Here is a 22,055-nt window from a genome sequence, read left to right as displayed (position 1 = left end):
GTGGCTTTTGCAGGCTTTTATTGGCATTTACCAGGTACGCAGCAGAGGTACTGGGGGGGCCACGAGGTTGGCTGGCCTCCCAGCCCCCAGCAAGTCTTCACTCTTTCTGGGCTCTCCAGTGTTCCCTGGTGGTCTCTGCTTCTCTTTCACTCTTTCCCTCTCGTTCTCTCTGTTTCTCTTGGTTCTCCTGGCGTCCCCTTGACGCCACCCTTATAAGCGCAGCCTTAGCCCAGGTGTATCCACTTATGCATGCCCACACCCTACTCCAGGTGTCCGCAATCAGGCAAGCATACAGGACTACAAGGGTCCATCATCAATCCTAATGGCAGGAGGGCAGAAAAGCCCGATACTTTTTCACTTACCCTACAATATGCAAGAGAGGAACAAAGGCCTAAAGGCTGAGGGATCACAGATTATAAAAGAGGAAGAGATCTTAAGTCAGAAACACTGACAGAGCCAAATTATGCAAGCTTTGTAGGCCATGTTGGGACGCTGGTAGGTAGATTTTAAAGAGGACACGTGTGATCTTAATTGTTACAGAAACATCTTTCAAACTGCCTTACAGGGGATGAATTGAAGGGAAGAACGTGAAACAGGGCACAGCAGAGGTGGAACAGTCCGGTCAGAGCACTGAGGACAGAGGTGGGCAGTGGAAAAGAGGCAGCAGTAACATCCTGATGTCTGTCTTGGACAAGTGAGTGCATGAACCCAGTTGGGGGTAGGGAGGGAGGGACTAAACTCAGAGAGGAATTGGAGAGCTCAGATTAGCAAAGTTATCTACAGATTCGTAAACCCCGTCAAGCGAGCTCTACCTGCATTTCACTTTCCTAACCTCTCCAGGTAGATTTAAGCGCCTCTCCCCAGACCTTAGAGCCACTTCCGGAAGTCCCTGGGTCGCCAGGGCCGCCACGGCTCCTCTAGGACCGCCCGAGTCCACTCGTTGGCGCAGGGAGGTGGGACTTCCTCGCGACTGTTAAAGAGCGCGTGCGCCGAACTGCCAGCAGGGGGCGCGCGTGCGCAGATGGGCAGGGGCCGGCACCGGAAGTGTGTGGTTGCCATGTAATATCCTGGCCGCGCGGGCGCGCTAGGAGCTGAGGCGGCGCCAGGGCGGGCGCGGAGCGGGCGGAGAGGCTGAGAGGTGGAGGCGGCGCAGACCGGGCCGGCTGAGGAGCGCGGGGGTCGGCGGCGCCCGAGAGCCTATCGTTTGCGCCCTGCCTCCGTTTCACTGCGTCCGGGCTGGAGGCCCGACGGCGGGAGGCAACATGTCGGTGGCCGGGCTGAAGAAGCAGTTCTACAAGGCGAGCCAGGTGAGTGGAGGCCGAGGCGGGGGGCGAGTCCCGGGCTGCCCGGAGTGAGGGGCCAAGCCAGGCCCGGCCCGAGCCCTGGCTCAGGCTCAGGAGTAGACCGGAGGCACGGAAGGGGTGGCGTTGGCTCTTTTCCCACTTTGGGTGGGGAGACCCTGGAGGTTCGGGTCCTGAGTGTGAAGTCACTCAGGCCCTGCGCGCCATGGTAACTCCTGTCTCCTCAAGAAGGTGGGGCAGACCCCCGTGGCGGGCCAGAAATGCACCTTCTAGAGGTTGACCGGGGACATGGGCCCACTTCTCCTTTCCTTCCTCCTAGAAGTGCGGGGAGGAGGGAGAGAAGGGGAAAATCTAGTCCAGAGGCTGTCGAAACAGGAGTCTTGCCAGATAGCCCAGGGACAGGGAAAATTTGTGTCTCACAGTAATTAAAACACAACGAAAGGAAACAAAAAACCCTTTCGATCGACCCAGTATGAAGTTAAAATGGTAGAGTGAAAAGTTAGGGTCTCACTCCAGTCCCTCTGACATCCAGTCCCTCTCCCCAGAGACAGGGACTGTCACCACTTCTTTATGTCTCTTTTCAAAGATATGTGTCCTCTTTCCGAGGTAGTGTAGCATAGTCTTCATCGTTCTATGCACTTTGTGTTTTTCTTAAATGTGTCTTAAAAATCACACTATGACTGGAATTTTCCACCTGGGGTCATCCTGTTTGGTGGGCTAGCCTGGGCACTGCCTTAGTTCTCTAAGGCTAAAGATATTTAGAGACTATCTATAGATTCCAGATGACGGCCAAACCCCGGAGGAAAAGAAACAATCTAGAAGGCATTCTAAGATTGTTGCTGAGAGTGTAACCCTTTGTCCCAGAAGGATGGAATTAGGTGATCTGGCCCCTGGTTAGACCCTGCCCAGCAGACATCAGATCCCCATGTGGTTTACTGGAGCATCTTGGAGTACTTTTCATTCTCTTGGACCCTGATGTAGTCTCTCCTGTAGGGACTCTTGTTGTCACCATAGATTCTGGAAGAGTCCCTGGGCCGCGTTGTTACCTCACGTAGACAGGTCTCTGGAAGCTGTCCCCTCTCCACCCCTGTCAGGTCCCATCCTAATGGCCCATGCCATCCCAGCAGACACAGCCTGGTCAAGGAAATATCTGGGCCTCTCTGACAGCCACCAGAACCTTTTCCCTTGGGAAGGGGAGATGAAGCAGGCCGACCTGCATCCAGGTTATGAAGTACCATGAAACCTAGAAAGCACCATGTGATATAAACTAGTGGTTCAGATCAATTTATTATTATTATCAATTTATTATCTTGACCTCTGAGGGTCAACCCCAGAGAATTGCTGCAATGGCCACATCCTACTCTGAGAGCTATCTTCTTGGCCTCCTGATCAATCCTGTGTTGAGTAGCACTCAGGGATCACCCTGGCTGTGTTCCATTCTCTTCTGCAGTGGTTTCCATGGTCCTCTAACAACCAGTTGTTTATCGAGACATATACATCTCTGTGTCTCTTTTCTCATTCTTAGGAACACCTCCTTAATGCTCTTCTGTGCCTTTAGAATAGAGTCTGTGCAAGAGTGACATCTCCTGTTAAGTATTATTAACTCATCTTTACTAAGTTCCAATGGTATTCATAGGCACTCTGCTTTAAATCAGTTGGCCTTGACTGGTCTCACTCATCTGGCTGAAGGATAACTGTACTCCCCCTTTCACGGCTAAGGAAACATTTATGTTCCTATAGAACAGTGGTTCTCAACCAGGGCCAGCTCTGCTGCCCTCCAGGGGACACTTAACAATATCTGGAGACATTTGTGGATGTTACAACTTGATGGATTGCACCTGGCATCTAGTGGGTAGAAGCCAGGATGCTACACTGCAGCCTACATTACACCATAACCCTTAACAACCGGGAGTTATCCAGTATCAGATGTCAGTAGTGATGAGATAGAGAAACCCTACTTTAAGATTTGAGAAAAATGGCCCTCCCTGGTGGCGCAAGGGATCAAGCACCACACTATGAAGCAATCCACAGCCTCTGCAGCCCGAGTTCAATCCCTGGCCGGCCAGGGAGAAACCCACATGGCAAGGCAGACCTCTCTTGTCTCACCCATTGCTCCCCTCAGCAGTATATTTCAGTCAATCTGCACGTTCTGTTCCCACTCTGTCTCTGGTGGATCCTCTCACTACCTGCATCTCTGGCCTGTACCTCAGCTCTTGTATGCATAAAAAAAAAAAAAGATTCGAGAAAAATGGTAATAGTTACACCAAAACACCAAACTTGGTCATTCTTATGATAGCAGTCTGCTTTTTCATAGTGCTCGAGACACAGACAACCACACAGATGCAATCCAGTCATGATTTAGGGAGAGGAGGAGGCTGGGATTGAGAGAGTCCAGGAACTGTTGCTAAACATCCCATAGTGCAAGGGGCAGGCTTCCCCCCAGCAGAATTATCCGCCCCAGTGTTGATAGCACCGGGGCTGAGAAACCCTGCCTTGAAACAGCCTCTTTATTTAAAAGACTCATAGCAGTGTAGTTTGTAATTTGAGAAAAAGAACTGAGGTGGATGTGGGTAAGAGAGCTGGGAACAGAGAAACCTGGTTCTTAGCAGGTAAAGCCAGGATATGAATGAAAAGTTCCTAATCTCATTGGTGATACAGACAGTAAACTAGTTACAATATCTGATTCCACACCAGCTCATCTCTACTGAAAATGTTTAAGTCTTCTTTAAAATCATTTTGGGCTTGAGTGGGAAATCTGTGTTTACTTCTTTTTTTTTTCTTTTTAAAGATTTATTTATGCATGCAAGAATTGGGGTGTAGGTCAGAGGTGTGGGGAATGCGAGGATTCATCAGAGACAGAGTGGGGAGCAGAACAGGTGCATCTACTGAAATACACTGCTGAGGGGAGCAGCAGGCGAGACAGGAGAGGTCTGCTGCACCATGTGGGTCAGCTCTAGGGATCGAACTCAGGCCGCATTGGCTGCCAATAGCTTGTTAGAGCTGAGACTTAATCCCTGTTTAAAAAGGAGGACCCTTTTGAAATTTAATTCTGCATAGAGGAACTGGGGTATAGGCCAGAGGTGGGGGCAGGGGAGAGGACCCACCAGAGACAGTGGGGAGCAGAACAGGCAAATCTACTGAATATACTGCTTAATCTGCTGTGCCATGGGCTAGCTCCCTGGCTGCAATGGCCGTTACAATGGTAGCGCTGAGACTTAACCCCTAGGCCACCAGGGAGGCCCATGTGTTTACTTATTATGAACTATCCCCCAGCTGGCTGAGGGTCTGGCATGAGAAAAGCTGAAGATTCAACATAAAAGCAAGCAGTAAAGAAATAGGCATCTATCTTAGTCGCGTGTGTGTGTGTGTTGTATGTTGTATATGTATACACCCTGATCTTGCTTGTGTGATTCCTATTCCCTCAACAGCCATTTGCCATTTACACACATCTGGGGGAGGAGGGAGAAGGATGCTTTTTATGAGGATTTCTGGGGAATTCAGAAGGACGAAGAACCCTGTTAGTGAGATCCAGAGATTCACATGTTCCCTTCTCAGTGTGTTTGCCGGACATTAATTTACAGAGCCAAACTGCCAACTGGTTTCCTGATCATTTTTGCGGCCAGGCTGTGAAGATTTGAGAGTGGAACTAGGGATGGAGCTGGCGGCTGCTTGGAATGCTAGTCTCTCTCTCTCTCTCTCTCTCTCTCTCTCTCTCTCTCTTTTTTTTTTTTTTCCTACCCCTTTTTGGCCTGAGAGGAGGGAGAAAGTTTGAACTGAGAGATTGGTTTCATCTGAGCTAGGAGTGAAATTCATGACTGTCATATCCTGGAATTTGGAAATTTGTTGGATGCTAACTAGGCCCTGGGCTCGTGCCTAGAAGAAAAGATAGAACTTTTGTGAGATGCATGGGATGAGGGGCATGCTGGGGGGCCCAGGACCTGAACCTGGTAGAGTAAGCGTATCTAGGGGCTATAACTGGTGTTTTGGAAAATTTCCAGTTACTGCCTGCTCTGATCTCATTCTTTAAGCCTCACTTTGTAGAATCATGCTTTTGATTTCTTAGCAAAGTGCCTGTTAAGTGATAAACACAGAATGGTCTTAAGATACAAAAAGCTGAGGGCCTCCCCAGTGGCGCAGCGGTTGAGTGCTGGGTTGCGAAGCTGCCCGTAGCCTCTGCGGTGCCGGTTCGATCCCCGGCTGCTCCCCGGCCACCAGAGGAGGGTCCCACATGGCGCGCAGACCTCTCCTGCCGTCCGCTGCTCCCCTCAGCAGTGTACTTCTGTCCTTCTGCCTGCTCTGCTCCCCGCTCTGGCTCTGGTGAATTCTCTCACCCTCCCGCGCTTCTGACTATATCCAGTGCTTGTATAAATAAATAAATAAATAGATAAATCTTAAAAAAAAAAAAAAAAAGATACAAAAAGCTGGAACCTATAACCCCCTGGCCTTGGCATGACTCAAAGTGTGGACCCCATGTGCTGGGAATACTAGGTGACAGGCGAGGTCTGGAGAGAAGTGTTCCACCCCAGGCCCCCTGAGCTCAGCAGCTGGGGGATAACCTCCGGAAGACCACCTTCCTGAGGCAACAGATGTGGGACGGGCTTTGGCTGTTGCGATGTGCACATGTGATGAGAACTGGGTCAGGTTCACTCTTACAGGAAGCCGTTCTGCCAGCTCATTGTGCAAGAAGACCCTTGAACTTGCAGTCTCCCTGTGGGACCTTAGGCTAAATGTTCCCATCCTGCTCCTTACCCCCTTCCTAGTGAACAGAACAACTGCCTTGTATCCCCAGCTTGCCCGGTGCTTCAGCTCAGTGCTTTAGGCTGGAGTAAAGATAAAGAAGAAGTTTGAGATCAACCTTTGCCAGAGAAACCTGGGGGCCTCCTTAACCCCACCACTTGGCAGGCCTTTCTGTACCAGTAGGTTAACCTGAACTTTGCAGGCCCCTGGGTTCACAAGGATGAAGGTACACTGTAACCACAGTCCTGTATCTGTTTGTTAACTCAGTATGGAGGGATCATCATTCTGCTTCTGCTTCCGGAGATTGCTGCATGTCAGTCTGAAAGTTTACCTCTGACTCAGAAGCCTGTGTTTAGTGAAGACCAGTTTGACTTCCCATGGGTGCTAATCGCTAATAGCTTTGCTTATCTGGGTGTGTTTTAAGGGAGAGCCATAGGATATTTAATTATATTCTGTGTGCCACTTAATAACAGCCTGAGAGGTTAGGGATTTCATATTATCTCTGTTCCATTTCAGCAATTGGGGGCTGCCACATTTTTGCAACCCTAGACCTGTTAAAGACTTAGCACGTGAACCTAGACAATAGTGCCATTTGCCTGCCTGCCTGCCTGCCTCTCCATGCAGCCTTACCTTCCTGAACCTGCATGAGTGTTGGGTACATTGGGGGCCTGAGCTCACCTATCTGCCCTTTAATTGTCCCTGTGTGCATCTGTTCACTCTTTTGCCAGAAATAAAATCTACAGGTTGTGACTAGGCACTCAGAGCTGCATTCAGCTCTGGCATGTGTGTGCCTCAGCCTTTTGATCTGGAGCCATCTGGAGCCATCCGCTGCAATTAGCTCTGCCCTGGCCCCTATCTCAGCCCTTCCCTGCTCTTGGATTGTTGCCAATATTTTGAAATTGATTCAATCTGGAAACTTAGTTTTTAATTTGGGCAGGCAAGTGCATGGTTTGGACACTATGGCAGGCGAAAAGTAGAAATTGTCTTGTGTTTCTGATTTCACAGGGCAGGGTGAGGTTTCTAAGCTTTAGGAAGGGTTTGAGGCTGAAGAGTTTGGAACCACAAGTCTTTTTCACCCCAGGAAGTTAGGAGCTCTTGCTGGCCCTTTGAGCCCTGTGCTCACACCTTAACGGCTCACTCATGTGCGTGGTGAAGTGCTAGGGGTAGGCTTTCCCGCTTCTTTTCAAAGCTGTCCCTGGAAAGCTGGATGGAAGAATGTGTCAGACTGGCTGCAGCTGGTTTCTCTCTTCTCACTCCTCCCCCCATCTCCATTTCCTCCCCCTCTCACTTCCTCTCCCCCCCCCCCCCCCCCCAGTCTCTGTCTGTCTCTTTCATGTCTCTGTCCTTTCATGGAGGCTGGATTTGGCAGCCTGTTCTTTTGAGCACTGCAGTTGGGGTGCGTTTTGCTCATTTCCTGTTGAGCAGTAACCAGGACTCTGCACATGCAGCTCCCGGGGGACGGCTTCATCTTCCCTTTCTGCTTCAATCCTGGAAAAACATGCTGACTGGGCCCCAAGAGTGGGGTCACTCGGAGACTCCAACCACAGCAGAAAAGTAGATGTGCCATTTCCTCCCAAGGACCTGACTCAGCACCGGTTGCTGCCATGTTAGAAAGGGCTCCTGCCTGGCTGCTGGGGTTTCTACACCTGGGCAGTAAACACCTCTGACGGGCATTGCACCCAGTGTATTTGATGTCAGGGAACACAGCGGCAGGAGACGCTGTCCTAGCCAAATGACAGGAGATGCCCACTGGGTGGTGAAGTATGGGTTGCTTTTCTGTGCCAGGCAGTCCTCCCACCAGTGCCTTCCCAGACCCCTGAGTGCTCACATCCCTTGTCTCCCAGTTTCCTGACCCCCGCCCCCTCATGGGCGGCATACTCCAGTTGGACCAGTCTGCTGGGCCCTCTTGGCTGGCTTATTCCTTCCCTCCTCCTCCGACTGGCCTATAATATTGCTCTCACCTTACCCACCCAGCCTGGTCTCATCCACTTCCTGTTTGCCCTTTAAAGCCCCGTGTGTATCATCTTTTTTTTTTTTTTTTAAAGATTTATTTATGCATATAAGAGCTGGGGTACAGGCCAGGGGCGGGGGGAGGAGAGAGAGGATTCGCCAGAGACACAGTGGGAAACAACAGGCAGACTGACTCAAGTACACTGCTGAGGGGAGCAGTGGGCGAGTCAGGAGAGGTCTGCTGCTCCATGTAGGTTGCTCCCTGGAGGGCCAGGGGATTGAACTCGTGCTGCAGAGGCTGCGGACAGCAGCACCATAGGTTGAGTCTTAACCCTTTGTGCCACCAGGGAGGCCCCGCCATGTATATCATCTTTATCCTTACCATCTCTTGTGACCTCCCACTGCAAATACTTCTCTACTCCTTCGAACACCAGGTCCAGTAGTCTCCTGACCACACCAAGCGCGTCCTCATTGAGTGTGCTTTTCTTCACACCAGACACAAGCTTCTGAGGGAGCGAGCTACCTGGTGGCTTGTGATGGACCCTGGTGCCTCTTGCTCCCCTCACTGCTTGCTAGTGCAGTTGTCAGAAATGCACTAACAAGAAGGTCAAGGTGGAGGTGGTGGGCTCCTCGGAGTGGGAGAGGACCTGTGTAGTGATGGCAGCAGGTCTTCTGCAGTGTCTCTGGTGGCTCCTCCTCAGGCCTAGGCAGAACCCCAGGGAAGCAGGGTGCCTGACAAGGCCTTGGAGGGTTTGGTTGGGAACAGGTCCAACTGGTTTATAAAAATAAGAAATCCGAGCGCTGAAGTTATTCCCTCTGGTTTAGGATCTGCCTCAAAGGTTTCAGGACCTGCACTTGGCTGCACCAGAGGGACCTGGTCCTGTGTGGTGGGTAGTCTCTGTCACCAGGACCATGAGGCCAGGCTGAAACTTACCTCAGGGTGCTGGCCTGCTCAGAAGTGGTTTAGAGACAGTTGACTTCTTGGTCAGCCTGCAGCCTCCTCCCCTCCTTCTGCTTGTCCCCATTGTTTCTCTCTGTGAGCTGACCTCCATTTCTGCCTCTGGGCATTCTCCCTGCAGGGCCTAAACTGGTGTCTACCACTCCTTCATGACACTCCCAGCCACCACTGGATGGTGGCCCCCTACTGTCATCCTCTAAAGTAGACAGTTCAATGGTGATTTTTCTGTCACCTTGGCCTCAATCCCAGGACTGAGCAGAGACTCCCATTCTTAGAGTGCCCCTCTGAAGGTAAACTGGGAACTTCCTGTCCCTTTTCATACACACAGACCCAAGACCCCTTCTCGTCCCCTTCCCCCTACCTCTAGCAGATGTTGGTCCATCAACCTCACAGCCATCATTGGAGCCATGATCGTCTGCTGGCAGACAGGCCCTTCAAGAAAGGCTTCTGTGGTAGAATGGGGACAGGATTTCTCCATACCCTAACCCTAACTGGCCTCGGCCTAGGATTCTTTTTTTCTCCTTTTCCTGGGGCCCCATCAAGTCAGCATTTCATCCACAAGGAACATGTGAGCTGCTGCAGTGCCCCAGTAATTGCCAACTAGGTGTCTGGGCTCCTAGCCATGTGCACGTGATGAACAATACTGAGGTGGCTTTGAGTGTGGACAGAGACGCTGTGGCAGACCCTTTCTACTTAGTGGAGTCCCTCGGACCCGTGGGCTTGGGAGTCTTTTTTTTTTTTTTTAATATTTATTTATGCATAGAACTGGGGTGTAGGCTTGGTGGGGGTGAGAGGATTCACCAGAGACAGAACTGGGGGCAGAACAGGCTCATCCACTGAAACACACTGCTGAGGGGAGCAGCGGGCGAGACAGGAGAGGTCTGCTGCACCGTGTTGGTCAACGCCCTGGTGGGAATCGAACTAAGGCCACAGCATTGATAGCCCCGAGGCTTAGGCCTAGGCCACCAGGGAGGCCTGGGGCTTGGAAGTCTTAAGTGGGAAATTGCAGTCGGGAGTGTTTGGAACCCAGGAGGAGAGTTTCTTGTTCAGCAGAGTGGCAAGGAAGAGGACCTTTTGCCCTCTCTGCCCTCAGCTGTCTCTAGAGTCCACAGGTCTGCTCAGCACCCCCAGAAGAGCCTGCAGGAAAAGATGACCTCCTCCTAGGAGTATTTACTGAGCTAGTTTGCAGTGAGTTCACCAGGCCCACGAGCTGTTCAATACTAGTGTCGCAAAGGAGCATACCTCTTTGGGCACCTCATTAAGTTCGTATTATAAAGTGTTGCAGACATAGAAAGAGAAAGAAAGGTCTTTTTAGAAAGAATGGCTATTAGGTCAACCAATAGCCTAGTGCCCACAAAAGGTTAAGTAAAACGAGCAGCGTGTTGAAGCCCCCACCCTTCCTTATGCCTTCATTGCACATGATTTATCTCTAAAAATTAGCAGTTTTGTTTTGCAAATTTGCACCTTCATGTACATGGCACCACATGTTGGTTTGTGCGTGTGTAACCTGCTTTCTTTGCTCAGCACTGTCTGCATTTTGTTCACACTGATCCAGCACTTGTAGTTTATTTTTTTTTATAAAGTTGGTTTTTTTTTTTTTAAGATTTATTTATTTATTTATATTTTATTTATACAAGCACTGGGTACAGTGAGAAGCGCGGGAGGGTGAGAGAATTCACCAGAGCCAGAGTGGGGAGCAGAGCAGGCAGAAGGACCGAAGTACACTGCTGAGGGGAGCAGCGGGTGGCAGGAGAGGTCTGCGCGCCATGCGGGACTTTCCTCCGGTGGCCAGGGAGCAGCCGGGGATCGAACCAGCGCCGCAGAAGCTGCGGGCAGCCTCGCAACCCAGCGCTCAACCGCTGCGCCACCGGCGAGGCCCCAGCACTTGTAGTTTTGACCCCCCCACCCTCGCAGCTACAGAGCTTTCATTTGTGTGGTTGTACTGCAGTCATCTATCCATCCTTTCCCAATGGAATTTAGGGTGTTTCAGAATTTTTGCTCTTTTTAGCAGCTTGACAGTAAGCAGTCTCTTAGCTGTCCCCTTGGGCATGTTAGACAGCGTTTCTCTAGAGTCATCCTTTAATGGAACCATATAAGTTTTCAGCAGTGCCAACCTGGAAAAAAACAGCCTATTCAATTTTCATGACCTAAGTCTCAGTGCTGGCAGGAATCAAGTATTTGAGCCTTTGTGAAGGGTGCTATTTCACCTGTGGCCTGCTGACTACTTGGGCCCAGGCCCTCAGCTAGGAAGCTGGGCGCCAGCGGACGGGGGTGCCCCAAGCTTCGGGTTAGCTCTTGAGCGCTCCAGTGGGAGTGCACTGTCACCACCAGACCCAGGCCTCTGTTTCTACCCCCTGTCTGCTTCACAGATTTAATTTATTTGCCAGCCTGTGAATTCTTCAAGAACCCAAGTTTTCCATTTGGTCTCCATGGTGAGACTGAGCTCCTACAAAGCCCCTGGCATTAGCCTTGTCCCAAAGGGCCCTCAGGCTGGTCTGTACACTCAGTATTCATTATCTGTGATTCTGTATGTGTGGTTTCACCTGCTCAAATGTATTTGTAACTCCTCCTCTATGCTTGTACACTTTCCTAAACTTGCATAGAAAGGCAGTAAATTTGAATCTTCCAACATGCTTGTTCCCAGCTGAGGTTGAACCGTAACTCTGTATGTGATATTCCTTCCTGTACATACCTATGGTAAAAGTGACCTTGTGAATTAGGTGCAGTAAGAGGTTAATAATAACTAGTAAAGTAGGGCAGTTGTGTCGTGTTATAGTAATTATGTGAATGTAGTGTCAGTCTCTCTCTCTCCCCCTCCCTCTCTCTTCTCTCCTCCCTCTCAATAAGATACTGAGAGTATCTTATTGTATATAATATTTTTGGATCAAGGTTGACCTTGGGTAACAGAAACTGCGGGAAGCAGAACCAAGGATAAAGGAGGGCTACTGTAGTTCCTGTGATAGACAGGATGCGCCCTCAGCCCCCGAAAAAATCTACCAACCAGCGAATGTGTTACCTGACTGGCAAAAGGGACTTTGCTGGTAGGATTAAGAGTGTGGACCTGCAGATGGAGATAGTCTGGGTTATCCAGGTGGGCCCACTCTAATCTTAGGGTCCTTGCAAGCACACACCTTTCCCTGCTGTGGTCAGAGGGTGCGATGACTAGGGAAGGGACAAGGCAGCACCATAGGCCTCTTTGGTTCCTCCAGAAGCTGGAATAGGCAAGGGAACCCCTAGAGTTCCCAGAAAGGAGCATAACCCTGCCAACATCTTGTTCTCAGCCCACTGAGAGCCACATGAGACTTCTGAGTTCCTTAAGATTCTTGTATTGTTTTAAAATTGTGTTGGTTAGGAAATTTGTAGGTGATTGTTACAGCAACCATAGAACTGTCCACACAGTCTTAAAACCTTGTCCTGATAAAGGTTTCTGGCTTAGTCTCTCTCTCTCTCTCTCTCTCTCTCTCTCTCTCTCTCTCTCTCTCTGTGTGTGTGTGTGTGTGTGTGCTCCGTCTGTGTGTGTGCTCCGTTACCTTTCCCCTCCAACTTTATGACAGCTCAACCTCTAAGGGGTGTGGTGTGTGTGTTTTATCCTTTATTAACTCTCCTCTCCAACTTAATGGCTGAAGTCAGCAAGAAAGTGGGACAGATGGCTTTGCCAAGTTGACTTATGGGTTACTGTGCCAAGAGAGGCGTCCCCCCGGACATCTTCAGTTACAGGGATTTACAAAGCAAATCTGAAACTAAGGCAGTCAGCCCCTAGTTGCTGGAATCCCACCCTGGAGACTCAGAAGCTGGTGAACTTATAGAAAATCCATTGCCATTACTCACCATGACTTCAGACGCAAAGCCTGCATTGATTCCCATGGACGGTGCAAGAAGCTGGCATGTTCCTTTTGAGCACAGAGCCTGACTGCTCACACCAGATTAAGATTCTTGTATTGTTTTAAAATTGCGTTGGTTAGGAAATTTGTAGGTGATTGTTACAGCGACCATAGAATGGTCCACACCGACTTAAAACCTGGTCCTGATGAAGGTTTTCAGCTCGATCTGAACTCCCTACCATAATGACTCCCTTCAAAGTGTCCTCAAAAGAGGCACCTCAAAATCACATCCCAGGCATTTGTTTCCAAGTCATCCCTCAACTCTATCGTCCGTGTTGCTGCACCTCCCCCTTTGTGTCTGCCCTTCCTCATGTAATGCCCGCTTTCTTCCTCCTGTATCCACATTCAGTCCACCCTTCAAAGCCAAGTCCAGAGTCACCTCCTGTGGCTCCTACCTGGTTCCCTCCCCTGCAAGGAGGAAGTGCTTTCTTCCTTATAGATCTCATCTCATAGATCCAGCTTCTTACCACTTTTGTGTGAGCGTATATTCTTTTTTCCCCTGTTATAGCTGGTGCATATAAATAATAAGTATTTGCTGAGTGAATAAGTATAACCGACTTGAAAAGGGGGGATATGACTTTCTGACTTTCACCCCAGAGCAGATCAGGAAGGAGAGTGTCACAACCGTGCCCAGTGATTGAGTGGTTGACATAGGCCCTTTGGTAATACAGGGCCCTATCACAATACCCTAGGGAGAAACCAGGGTGATGATTCACAGGGAGGTGTGCATTGGCTTTGAGTTGGGACATAGGAAGGAGGACAAGGGGACACAGACTTCCCTGGGCAGGCAATGGAGTGAGGTCCCAGGGCTGGGGTCTTGAGCTGCTGGCCAGCTCTGCTATACTCTTCCCCGTGGCCCAGAAGCCCAGGCAGTGTGGTCTAAGGATTGGTCCTTCCTGAGGAACAGAAACGGCCCTGGGCACTGGGATGAGGCACTGGCTGCCAGACAGTAACCATTGAGTAGAGAGAGATTTGAATTTTCTTTAGGCTCCTAGCTCAGGAAGTGGCAACACTAGATGCGCATCATACGTGACAACAGAACAACAGGCCTGGGGCCGAGGGCAGGGCCGCTCTCCTCCTACAGAAGCCAAACATGAAAAATACAGAACATCACTGGGAGGGGCGAGAGTCTGCTATCTTGGCAGATGCAGCAAGACCCCCAACCGATTGGGGAAAAATCTCTCATCTACAGAGTCTAAGCACAGCTTCCTGCAGCCATGCGCACCATCTGGAAGGAGGGGAGAGAGTGAGGGACCCCCGGAGAAGGAATCCGCTTAGCCAGCATGGGGGCAGAAAGCTGCTCGGCCAGGAGGTCAGGGACAGCCATTAGCTGGCTGGTTGGTGAGGCAGGAAGAGGAATGGCGGCCCAGAGACTGTGGCCACGACCCAGGTGTGCTGCGGGAGCAGTTGTGCCTCAAGTGCTGCCCTAGACGGGGCCTGGGAGGGTTCCTGCTCGTCCTCCTTCAGGCTGAGTCATTTGGGGCTTCATTCCATCCCTTCCAGAAAGCGTTTCAGAGTTGCGTGTCCATCTCCTCCCATGCTGTAGTGAGGCATCGCGTGAGGGCGTTCCGGCGATGGCGCACACATCCGAGGGCTCGGCAGGCTGCACGCTGTAGCGCAGGTCTGTGGCCTCTGTGCCTCCTAGGTGTGTGTAACGATACTGTGTCTGTTGCCCAACGATGAACTCCCTCGTCATTAACCAACACACGACTGTCCCTGGTGCCCTGAGCTTTCTGGAATCTGGCTTCTACCCCATCACTGATTTTAGGTGCTTTTGGTGCAACAGAGAGACTAGAAGCCAGCCTGTTGTCGACAGGTTGCTTATGTCTCGCCTGCGTGTGAGCACACGTGTGTGGCACCAAGATTCCCTCCTGAGAGGGGGACCTGGGAGAGTCATGTTCCCACTTGCTGAAGAAACATGGACACCAAGCCTTCATTCCAGCAGCGGGCGGGGGGCTCTTCTTGTCCCATCACCCAGGCCTTGCCAGACATTGCCCTCAGTGCCCCTCAACTCACCTTTCCTTGGACTTGCATTACACAATGAGTGGCAGCCTTGGGTGTATACACAGTTTATGGTGTTTTTTTTTTTTTTTTAAAGATTTTTTTTTTAAATATTTTATTCTTTCTCTCTTTTTTTTTTTTTTTAAGATTTATTTATTTATACAAGCACTGGGTACAGTCAGAAGCGCGGGAGGGTGAGAGAATTCACCAGAGCCAGAGCGGGGAGCAGAGCAGGCAGAAGGACCGAAGTACACTGCTGAGGGGAGCAGCGGGCGGCAGGAGAGGTCTGCGCGCCATGTGGGACCCTCCTCCGGTGGCCGGGGAGCAGCCGGGGATCGAACCGGCGCCACAGAGGCCGCGGGCAGCTTCGCAACCCAGCGCTCAACTGCTGCGCCACTGGGGAGGCCCCAGTTTATGGTTTTTAAAGCATGTTTACCCCAAATCACGAGGCATGTCGGCATCGCCTCATTTTGCAGTTGAGAAACAGGTCAGGATTCTTCATTCTTTGTTCTTGCTTAAGCCTTAGTCCAGGGGATAGAGCCCAATCCCGCCCCTCAGCTTCCCCATGCCCACTCTGTTGCCTCACACCTCTAGGGCACACCCTGACTTGACTCGTTACAAAGCACGAGAGCTTCTCCAGCGCCCCCAGAGGGTGGGGTCTGCTCACTTGACAGATTTTTCATCATCTCAAATACCAACTGAGCACCTGCTGGGCACCCAGCCCTGTGCTGTCCTACTGACCTGTCATGGTAGCTGGCATTGCGTGCTTGGGGCCGGGAGGCCAGGCTGTCCCTGGTGGTGGTACTGGACAGTGAGCCACAGGGAGCAGAATGGGCCTGGGAACCTCCTGTCAGGTGCCCCCACGTCATGACATCAGTGAGTGTGCACGTGCAGGGCCTGTGAGAGGCCTCCACTCTACAGGGCGGAAGGTATGGGAGGGAGGACACAGCACTTTGTCCTGGTGACCACCAGGAGCTGCCCAGCTGGTCCTGGCAGCTCCCTTCTCGACGCCATTGTGTCCTCATATGTGTACTGAATCGGACAGTGATTCAGAAGTCCCTCTGCGCCAGGTTTCCCAGACTGTGGCCTTGCCTCAGCTGACCAGTGCTCACCTATAGCAGGAGCTGATGGGCTTCCCTCTTCCTTGCTTCTGTGTGCTGACCCATATCATGAGCTTCCAGGTGCTTCTGGTAACCACACCCGAGAAGCTGGTCTTGGTGACTGGGCCACCATGGCTGTGAGTCACCTGTCACTGTAGCCATTGTCACTGTTGTGGCAGGCAAGCAGTAAGCCAAATGAGGATGCATTCCTCAGCAGTCACTCACAGCTTTTGCCTGGCACTGTCTTATGTGGGGTACCAGGGGCCTCAGAGCACCCTATTTGAAGTCAGAGAACCCTATCTCACCCCCCACTCCAGCCCTGAGTGTTTTCAGGCTGTTTCCGTTTGGCCTTCGGGACCTGTTTGCCTCTCAGCCTTCCTTTCCTGTGCCCTGTCCTCCCAAATTGTTGCTTTCACTGGGGGTTCCTGTTGATTTAAAAAACACTCTGGGAGCCTGATCCCTTGGATATGGGCCAGCTGGACCCAGCTTGTTCAGATGTTTTTCTTTGTAAATTTTCCTGAATCTTCATTCTCAGTGAGGGATGTGAAGCTGAGAATCTTCATTCTCAGCTGTGGGCAGATTTTGGGCAGAGAGCAGGGCATTGGACTGGCACCTCTGGCCAAACCTGAATGTCATATAAATGACAAAAAGGAAAGTTGGGCAGGGGAGTGCTGCCTGCCAGAGCTTGGCCAAGGTGGCATGGTGGGAGGAGCCCAGATCTTTCATGCGGTGGTTTTATCCTCCCATAGGCGCTAAGTAGCCACTAAGCATCTCCTGCTCACTTCAGCTGCACATCCAGTGGGAGGAGGCCATAAGTAAACAAACTTGCATCAGAGTGATGAATGGTTTGAAATAACAGAAGTCAGGGACAGCCCCTCTGAGAAGGGCGGGGCGGGTCATGAAAGGGCCTGGGGCTGAAGGAAAAGCAGGGCAGATGGGACCAAGATAAGGGCCTCTGCAGAACAGAAAACACAACCTGTCCATGGTGAGGTTCGATTGGGGTAGACACTTAGGAGGTAGCGCTCAGCCAGGCCATTCCTGCCTGAGTAAGAGAGTCAGCAGGGCTTCCTGGGAGAGGTGATTTCTCATTAGTTAGGACTTTAAAAATGGAAGGGGTCTTAGTGACAGGAGGCAGGGATACGTTAGCTTGTCATCACTGGGGGTACATAGCCCCTCACTGAGACTTGGGCCTGAGTGTTTGCAGTCTCGGGCATCTTATGCTACAGAAACTGTTTTGATGCCTTCTGAAGACTGAGCGGTTTTATGCCTTCAGGTTTTCCAAACCCATTTCCCCTTTTTCTGATGAGCTGCTCTTGCGTCAGCTGTGCCGTTGATTTAAGATGAGTTTTCAAAAACACCTTATCATTTCTGCACATTTGGGTAACAGGATAATGATCTGTTACCTGACCCCACCATCGTGAACCCCAGCATGCAGATAGTGATCAGAGCTCATGCTGCCCTGCCAGGGAACTTGGGGGACTTATCACCTCATTTGTTTGTGGTTTGGGTGTTTTCCTTTTATAAGTTTTCGTCTGAAATTGATTTTCCCAGTAGTGTGACATGTGACTTTCCTGCTGCATCTCCCAGATGAGAAATTTAAATGCAGGAGGCTGATTTATACCTAGGCACTTACTTCAGCCCTGGCTAGAAGGCCAGATGCATGATGGTCCTCAAACAGATGCTGGCATAGCCAGGGGTGCCAGCTTGGATCAGACCCTCAGAATCCCTGGGAACAGCAGGCCTGTTCCCTCCTCCTTTCCCAGGAGGAGGCAGAGTGAGCTTTAGGCCTGAGCCGCCACCCTGGTCTGCTGCCTGGATTCCTCAGCCAGACCCTGCTGCTTTCACCCTTACCTTTCCCAGTTGCATCCTGGGCAGAGACTTCATCAGCAGGGCTGGGACCTGGCTGATTCTTGCCATTATTTAGGGGCACTGTGCCCTGGACAGGGGTCTACATCAGTGAGACTGAAAGCTGAACAGCTCCCAGTTAGGTGCCCCGTTGGCTTTCATTGGAGGCTCCATGATGTTCCGGGGGCTGTGGCCTCACATCAGGCTTGACTGGTGTGTATTAGGTGGGAGACCAGAGCAGCAGGAAGTTCAGGGCAGAGCCAGTCTCCCAGGCGGGTCTTCCAAGGCGGGTCTTCTGCCTCCAGGCCATGTGCTAGCACAGTGCAGTCCTGGGTGGCCATCCCCATGGTCTCTTGAGCTCCTCCATCTGGCACCCAGCAGCAGCCGCATTCCTCTGACTGCCTACTCCCAGGGATCTGGGATGTGGGCCCACACTCGCTGGGCCACAGGCCCACCAGGCAGCCGGGGCAGGTTTGCAGCGCCAGCCCTCCCTCTCCTGCAGATCCGCTCTCACTATTAGTCAGCTCCCTTGGCTCCCCAGCCCTGACAGCCCCACCCATTTCTGAAAATGAGGAAATAAATCAGAAAGGTGCAGTGGGGCCTCCTGCGCAGAGTGATTTAAGACCCGTGGGCCCTGCTGACTGCCCCGTTAGTGTTTCCATCCGGCCTGGCATCAGGCGTGTGCACACACACGACACCTGGCCCCGGGCAAGGCCTGTTTGTAAGATGGAGACACCTGTGCAGAGGCTGTGGCTTGGCCAAGTGAGCACTGGAGGTCTCCCCACTGGCTTTTTTTTTTTTTTTTTTAATAGAGGCATGTTTTATTTATTTGTTTGTTTGTTTGTTTGTTTAGTTTATACAAGCACTGGGTACAGTCAGAAGCGCGGGAGGGTGAGAGAATTCACCAGAGCCAGAGCAGGGAGCAGAGCAGGCAGACGGACCGAAGTACACTGCTGAGGGGAGCAGCGGGCGGCAGGAGAGGTCTGTGCGCCATGCGGGACCCTCCTCCGGTGGCCGGGGAGCAGCTGGGGATCGAACCGGCGCCGCAGAGGCCGCGGGCAGCTTCGCAACCCAGCGCTCAACCGCTGTACCACCGGGGAGGCCCTCCCCACTGGCTTTGTGCCTTCCTCTTGGGGTTTTCAAGGATGACAACCGGGCCAGAAGGCAGCAGGTCCAAGGAGTTACGTTGTCTGATGTGTTTCATAGAAACATTGAAAACAAACTCTGACCTCTTCTTAGCCCCTGTTGCTGTGCCTCTGCTGTAAGCTGTAAGTGCTTCAACTCAGAGCCCGGCTTTCCACAGCAAAGAAAACAGGGGCCCTCCCAGCACTCACTGGGGCCCACTTCCTTCCCCAGACTCAGATTAGCCAGGTTGCTGGTTAACCATGAGTAAAAACGAGGAGCAGTTTTTGTAAGTGCTTCTTGCTTCCTTTTGGGGAAATTCAGCATCTTAGTGGAAACCCCAAAACTGCTAGTTGTTGGCACTGAAGCTGGGTCAGTGCTCCCATTTCACAGATAAACTAGGAGTGTCCCCAGAGAGACATGGTGCCCTGACCCCAGGCCATTGCCCAGCTACGGTTGTTGGGAGGGTGCTCGGGCCCATGGCTCTGGCCAGCAGACTGCGCGGGGAAACCCCACCTGTGCCAGTGCCAACAGCCCAGTCCCAGGCCTCGATGCTGTCTTCTCCTCCCTCCACAGGGAAGTCAGGCCAGGTGGGGTAAGTGCCTTATCACCCCTTTCCAAGGACCCCTGAGGGAAGGGAGACACTTTCCTTAAACAGAGCAGGCTGGGGCACCTTTGTGCCCGGCAAGAAAGGGCACTGAGTGCCCCCGTCCCTCTCTCATCTTCGCGGCCATAGAGCCCCCGTCCTCCTGCAGTTGGTTTGTCATCCTTGGGCGGCAAGGAGAGGCGGTCCTGAGAGGCAGGCCTGGGGCATTCTACTCCTCCCCTTCCAAGACTGTGACGTGTGTGGCAGGGAGAGGGCTGCAAGAGCCAGCCTTCAGGGTGACTTAGGTGTGGCGCATTGGGCCCGCCAGTCCATCGGTATCCACGGGTCCCTGTACCCTAGGAGCTTGCCAGCAGCAGTGGGGATGTGTGTGAGATGCACATTTTGCAGTGTTAGCAGGCGAGAGTGCTCCAGAAGGCACGAGGGGCTAACTGGAAGTTGTGCCAAAGCTGAGGCCTCCCAGCTCTGAGCAAGAATTAGGAATTAGGCTGGAGCAGAACTAAGGGGCAGGGAGGGCTGTAGTTCAAAGACCGGGCAGTAGTGTGGAAGGGGCTCAGGTCCCATGGATGGAGGGTTCTGGACAGAAAGCTTAAACAAGGCCTGGGAAGGAGAGCCCCCCCGCCAGGTGCCCAGGGGAGACGTGTTGAGAATTAGAATGGAGGCCAAAGGTGTGAGCTTGCCCAAGACACGATAGAAAGGACCAGTGCTGCAGGTGGCAGAAACTCACAGGGGTGTAGACAACGTAGGAGGCCAGGCCTTTCCAGGCCCCGTGCCAGGCTCCTCTCCCTGGCTTCCATGGCTCTTGATTCTGTCCCCTTCTGGCTGGGAGACCCCACAGCTGGCTTGTCCTTGCAGCCTCGAGGACCTGAGGAACTGGTGTCGGGCCCCTCTGTGACCCGGCCAAGAGTAGAGCTGACGCCCCAGTCTCCAGCCCAGGCCCAGGCAGCAGCCCCTTTGCTTAGAGAAGCCCCGGGGCTTCAGGGGCCACTGTCCTTTCACTCGGGAGTTGGTTCCCAGTAAGCCCTGTGCGCTGTGCGCAAGAGAGTATCTGTGACTTGTCCCCTTGGGGCCTGATCTGGGGTTAGTGGTACCTGATTTGGGGTATCCCAGTGAAAAGTAACTCAGTAGTCTTTTTCCTGGTGGATCATTTCCATACTCCCAATCACAAAGACTGCGTTAAAAACAACGTTAGCTTTGATCTACAGGAGAAAAGGAAATGTGTGTCTGGGGGCACGAAGGGTACCAGCAAATCTCGGGAAATTTCGGAATTCCTGGTAGGCCAAAGGAAGCCCTGACTTGGAGCACTTCCGTCTGTGGGTTTAACAAAGAGGTGGTGACTTGTTCTTTGTCAGCTGACAGATATTCACAAAGGACAGCCGTGGTTCTCCCCTGGCTGCCGAAGCCTCGGTCTTCCTTCTGACCCATCTCCTTGGACTGAAGAGTGTATTTCTACCCTTTGGTTCCTCCTAGTTGGAGCGTGGAGGTTCATTTGGGGTACAAATGATGCTTCGCGACCTTTCAGCCATTTGGGGCTCTGAGCTGCCTGGAATCAGAGTGCCGCCCCCGTCCGCAAGCATTTCATAATCCAGCAACTTCCAAGGGCTCAGGCTTTGGAAATCTTCCAAAGTATCCTGGCAGCTCAAGGGACCACCGAGGGCATTCAGACAGGGATACACACAGTCGGAGCTTTGGGGTGGCTGCTGTGCTTCCCTAGAAGCCTGCTTGGTTCACCATTCCAGAGTCTAGTAGGCCAGAGAGCACACCACCTGGTATGCACCCTGTGTCTTATGGTTGGGCCTGGGGCGCAGGCAGGGACAGGAGACAAGAAGGCCAGCGGCTGTGTGTGGCTAGGGTTAGACCCTGAGTCACACGACAGACGACCGTGAGGGAAATTAGAAGGGGCTGTTCAGGTACCAATATTTGGTGCAAAGCTTCCCGGGTATTTGGAGGCCAGCAAGAAGAGTTACAGTTGAAAGGGATTTAACTTAAATGGAAAGTGTCCATCCTCTGTCCCTCCTTCCCGTCCCCTGCCATTATCCCAGTTCAGGAATTCCTCAAGCTCCGTCCAGGATCATCACGGCAGCCTCTGGGGCCTCCCATGTCTGGGCATTCTACACCAGGGCCATCTCAGACCTCCCATGGCCCTCTGAGGCCACACACCCTTGCAGCTGGGCCTGCACAGGCCTCAGCCCTCCACCCCTGCTTTATGTACCCCATCTTTAAGGACGGGTTATGGTACAGGGTGGACCCATCCAGCCCACCAGGATAGGTGCAACTCCCAGTAGCTTCTCTTATAGCTCCCCAAGCTCTAAGTTCTTTTGCCCTTCACCCCTCCGGGTTCTCATCTGTAAAATGGGCGCACCAGTCCCTGCCTCAACTAGTAGATGTGATGGTTAAAGGCTTGATGTGTGAAAAGTGCCTGCTCAGTGCAGTGGATCAGAAATGGCCGCCCCATACCTGTGTCTCACCTTCTGCCTGCTGGGCACGACTCTGCCCGGGCCTTGCCCTTCCTCTCAGTTCCTCTGTGTGACTTATCCAGCCAAGCCACGTGCCACT

General features: G+C 52.1%; 1 protein-coding gene across 4 annotated transcripts in view; it reads left to right on the top strand.

Annotated features, from left to right (window-relative positions):
* Positions 1-1,262: 1,262 nt before the first annotated feature.
* SH3GL1 (SH3 domain containing GRB2 like 1, endophilin A2) overlaps positions 1,263-22,055 on the top strand; it is a gene marked incomplete at both ends in the record, with an annotated part of 31,712 nt that continues 10,919 nt past the window's right edge. For all 4 annotated transcript variants that reach the window (XM_084248946.1, XM_084248947.1, XM_084248945.1 and 1 more), the window contains one exon: positions 1,263-1,307. In XM_084248946.1, the coding sequence (XP_084105072.1) occupies positions 1,263-1,307 (45 nt within the window). The remainder of the gene's footprint in view (positions 1,308-22,055) is intronic.

The sequence above is a fragment of the Talpa europaea genome (assembly GCF_964194135.1).
Source record: "Talpa europaea genome assembly, chromosome: 12".
In the NCBI taxonomy this organism is placed as follows: Eukaryota; Metazoa; Chordata; class Mammalia; order Eulipotyphla; family Talpidae; genus Talpa; species Talpa europaea.
The sequence above is the reverse complement of the archived record's forward strand: the minus strand, read 5'-3'. Positions and strand labels throughout refer to the sequence as shown.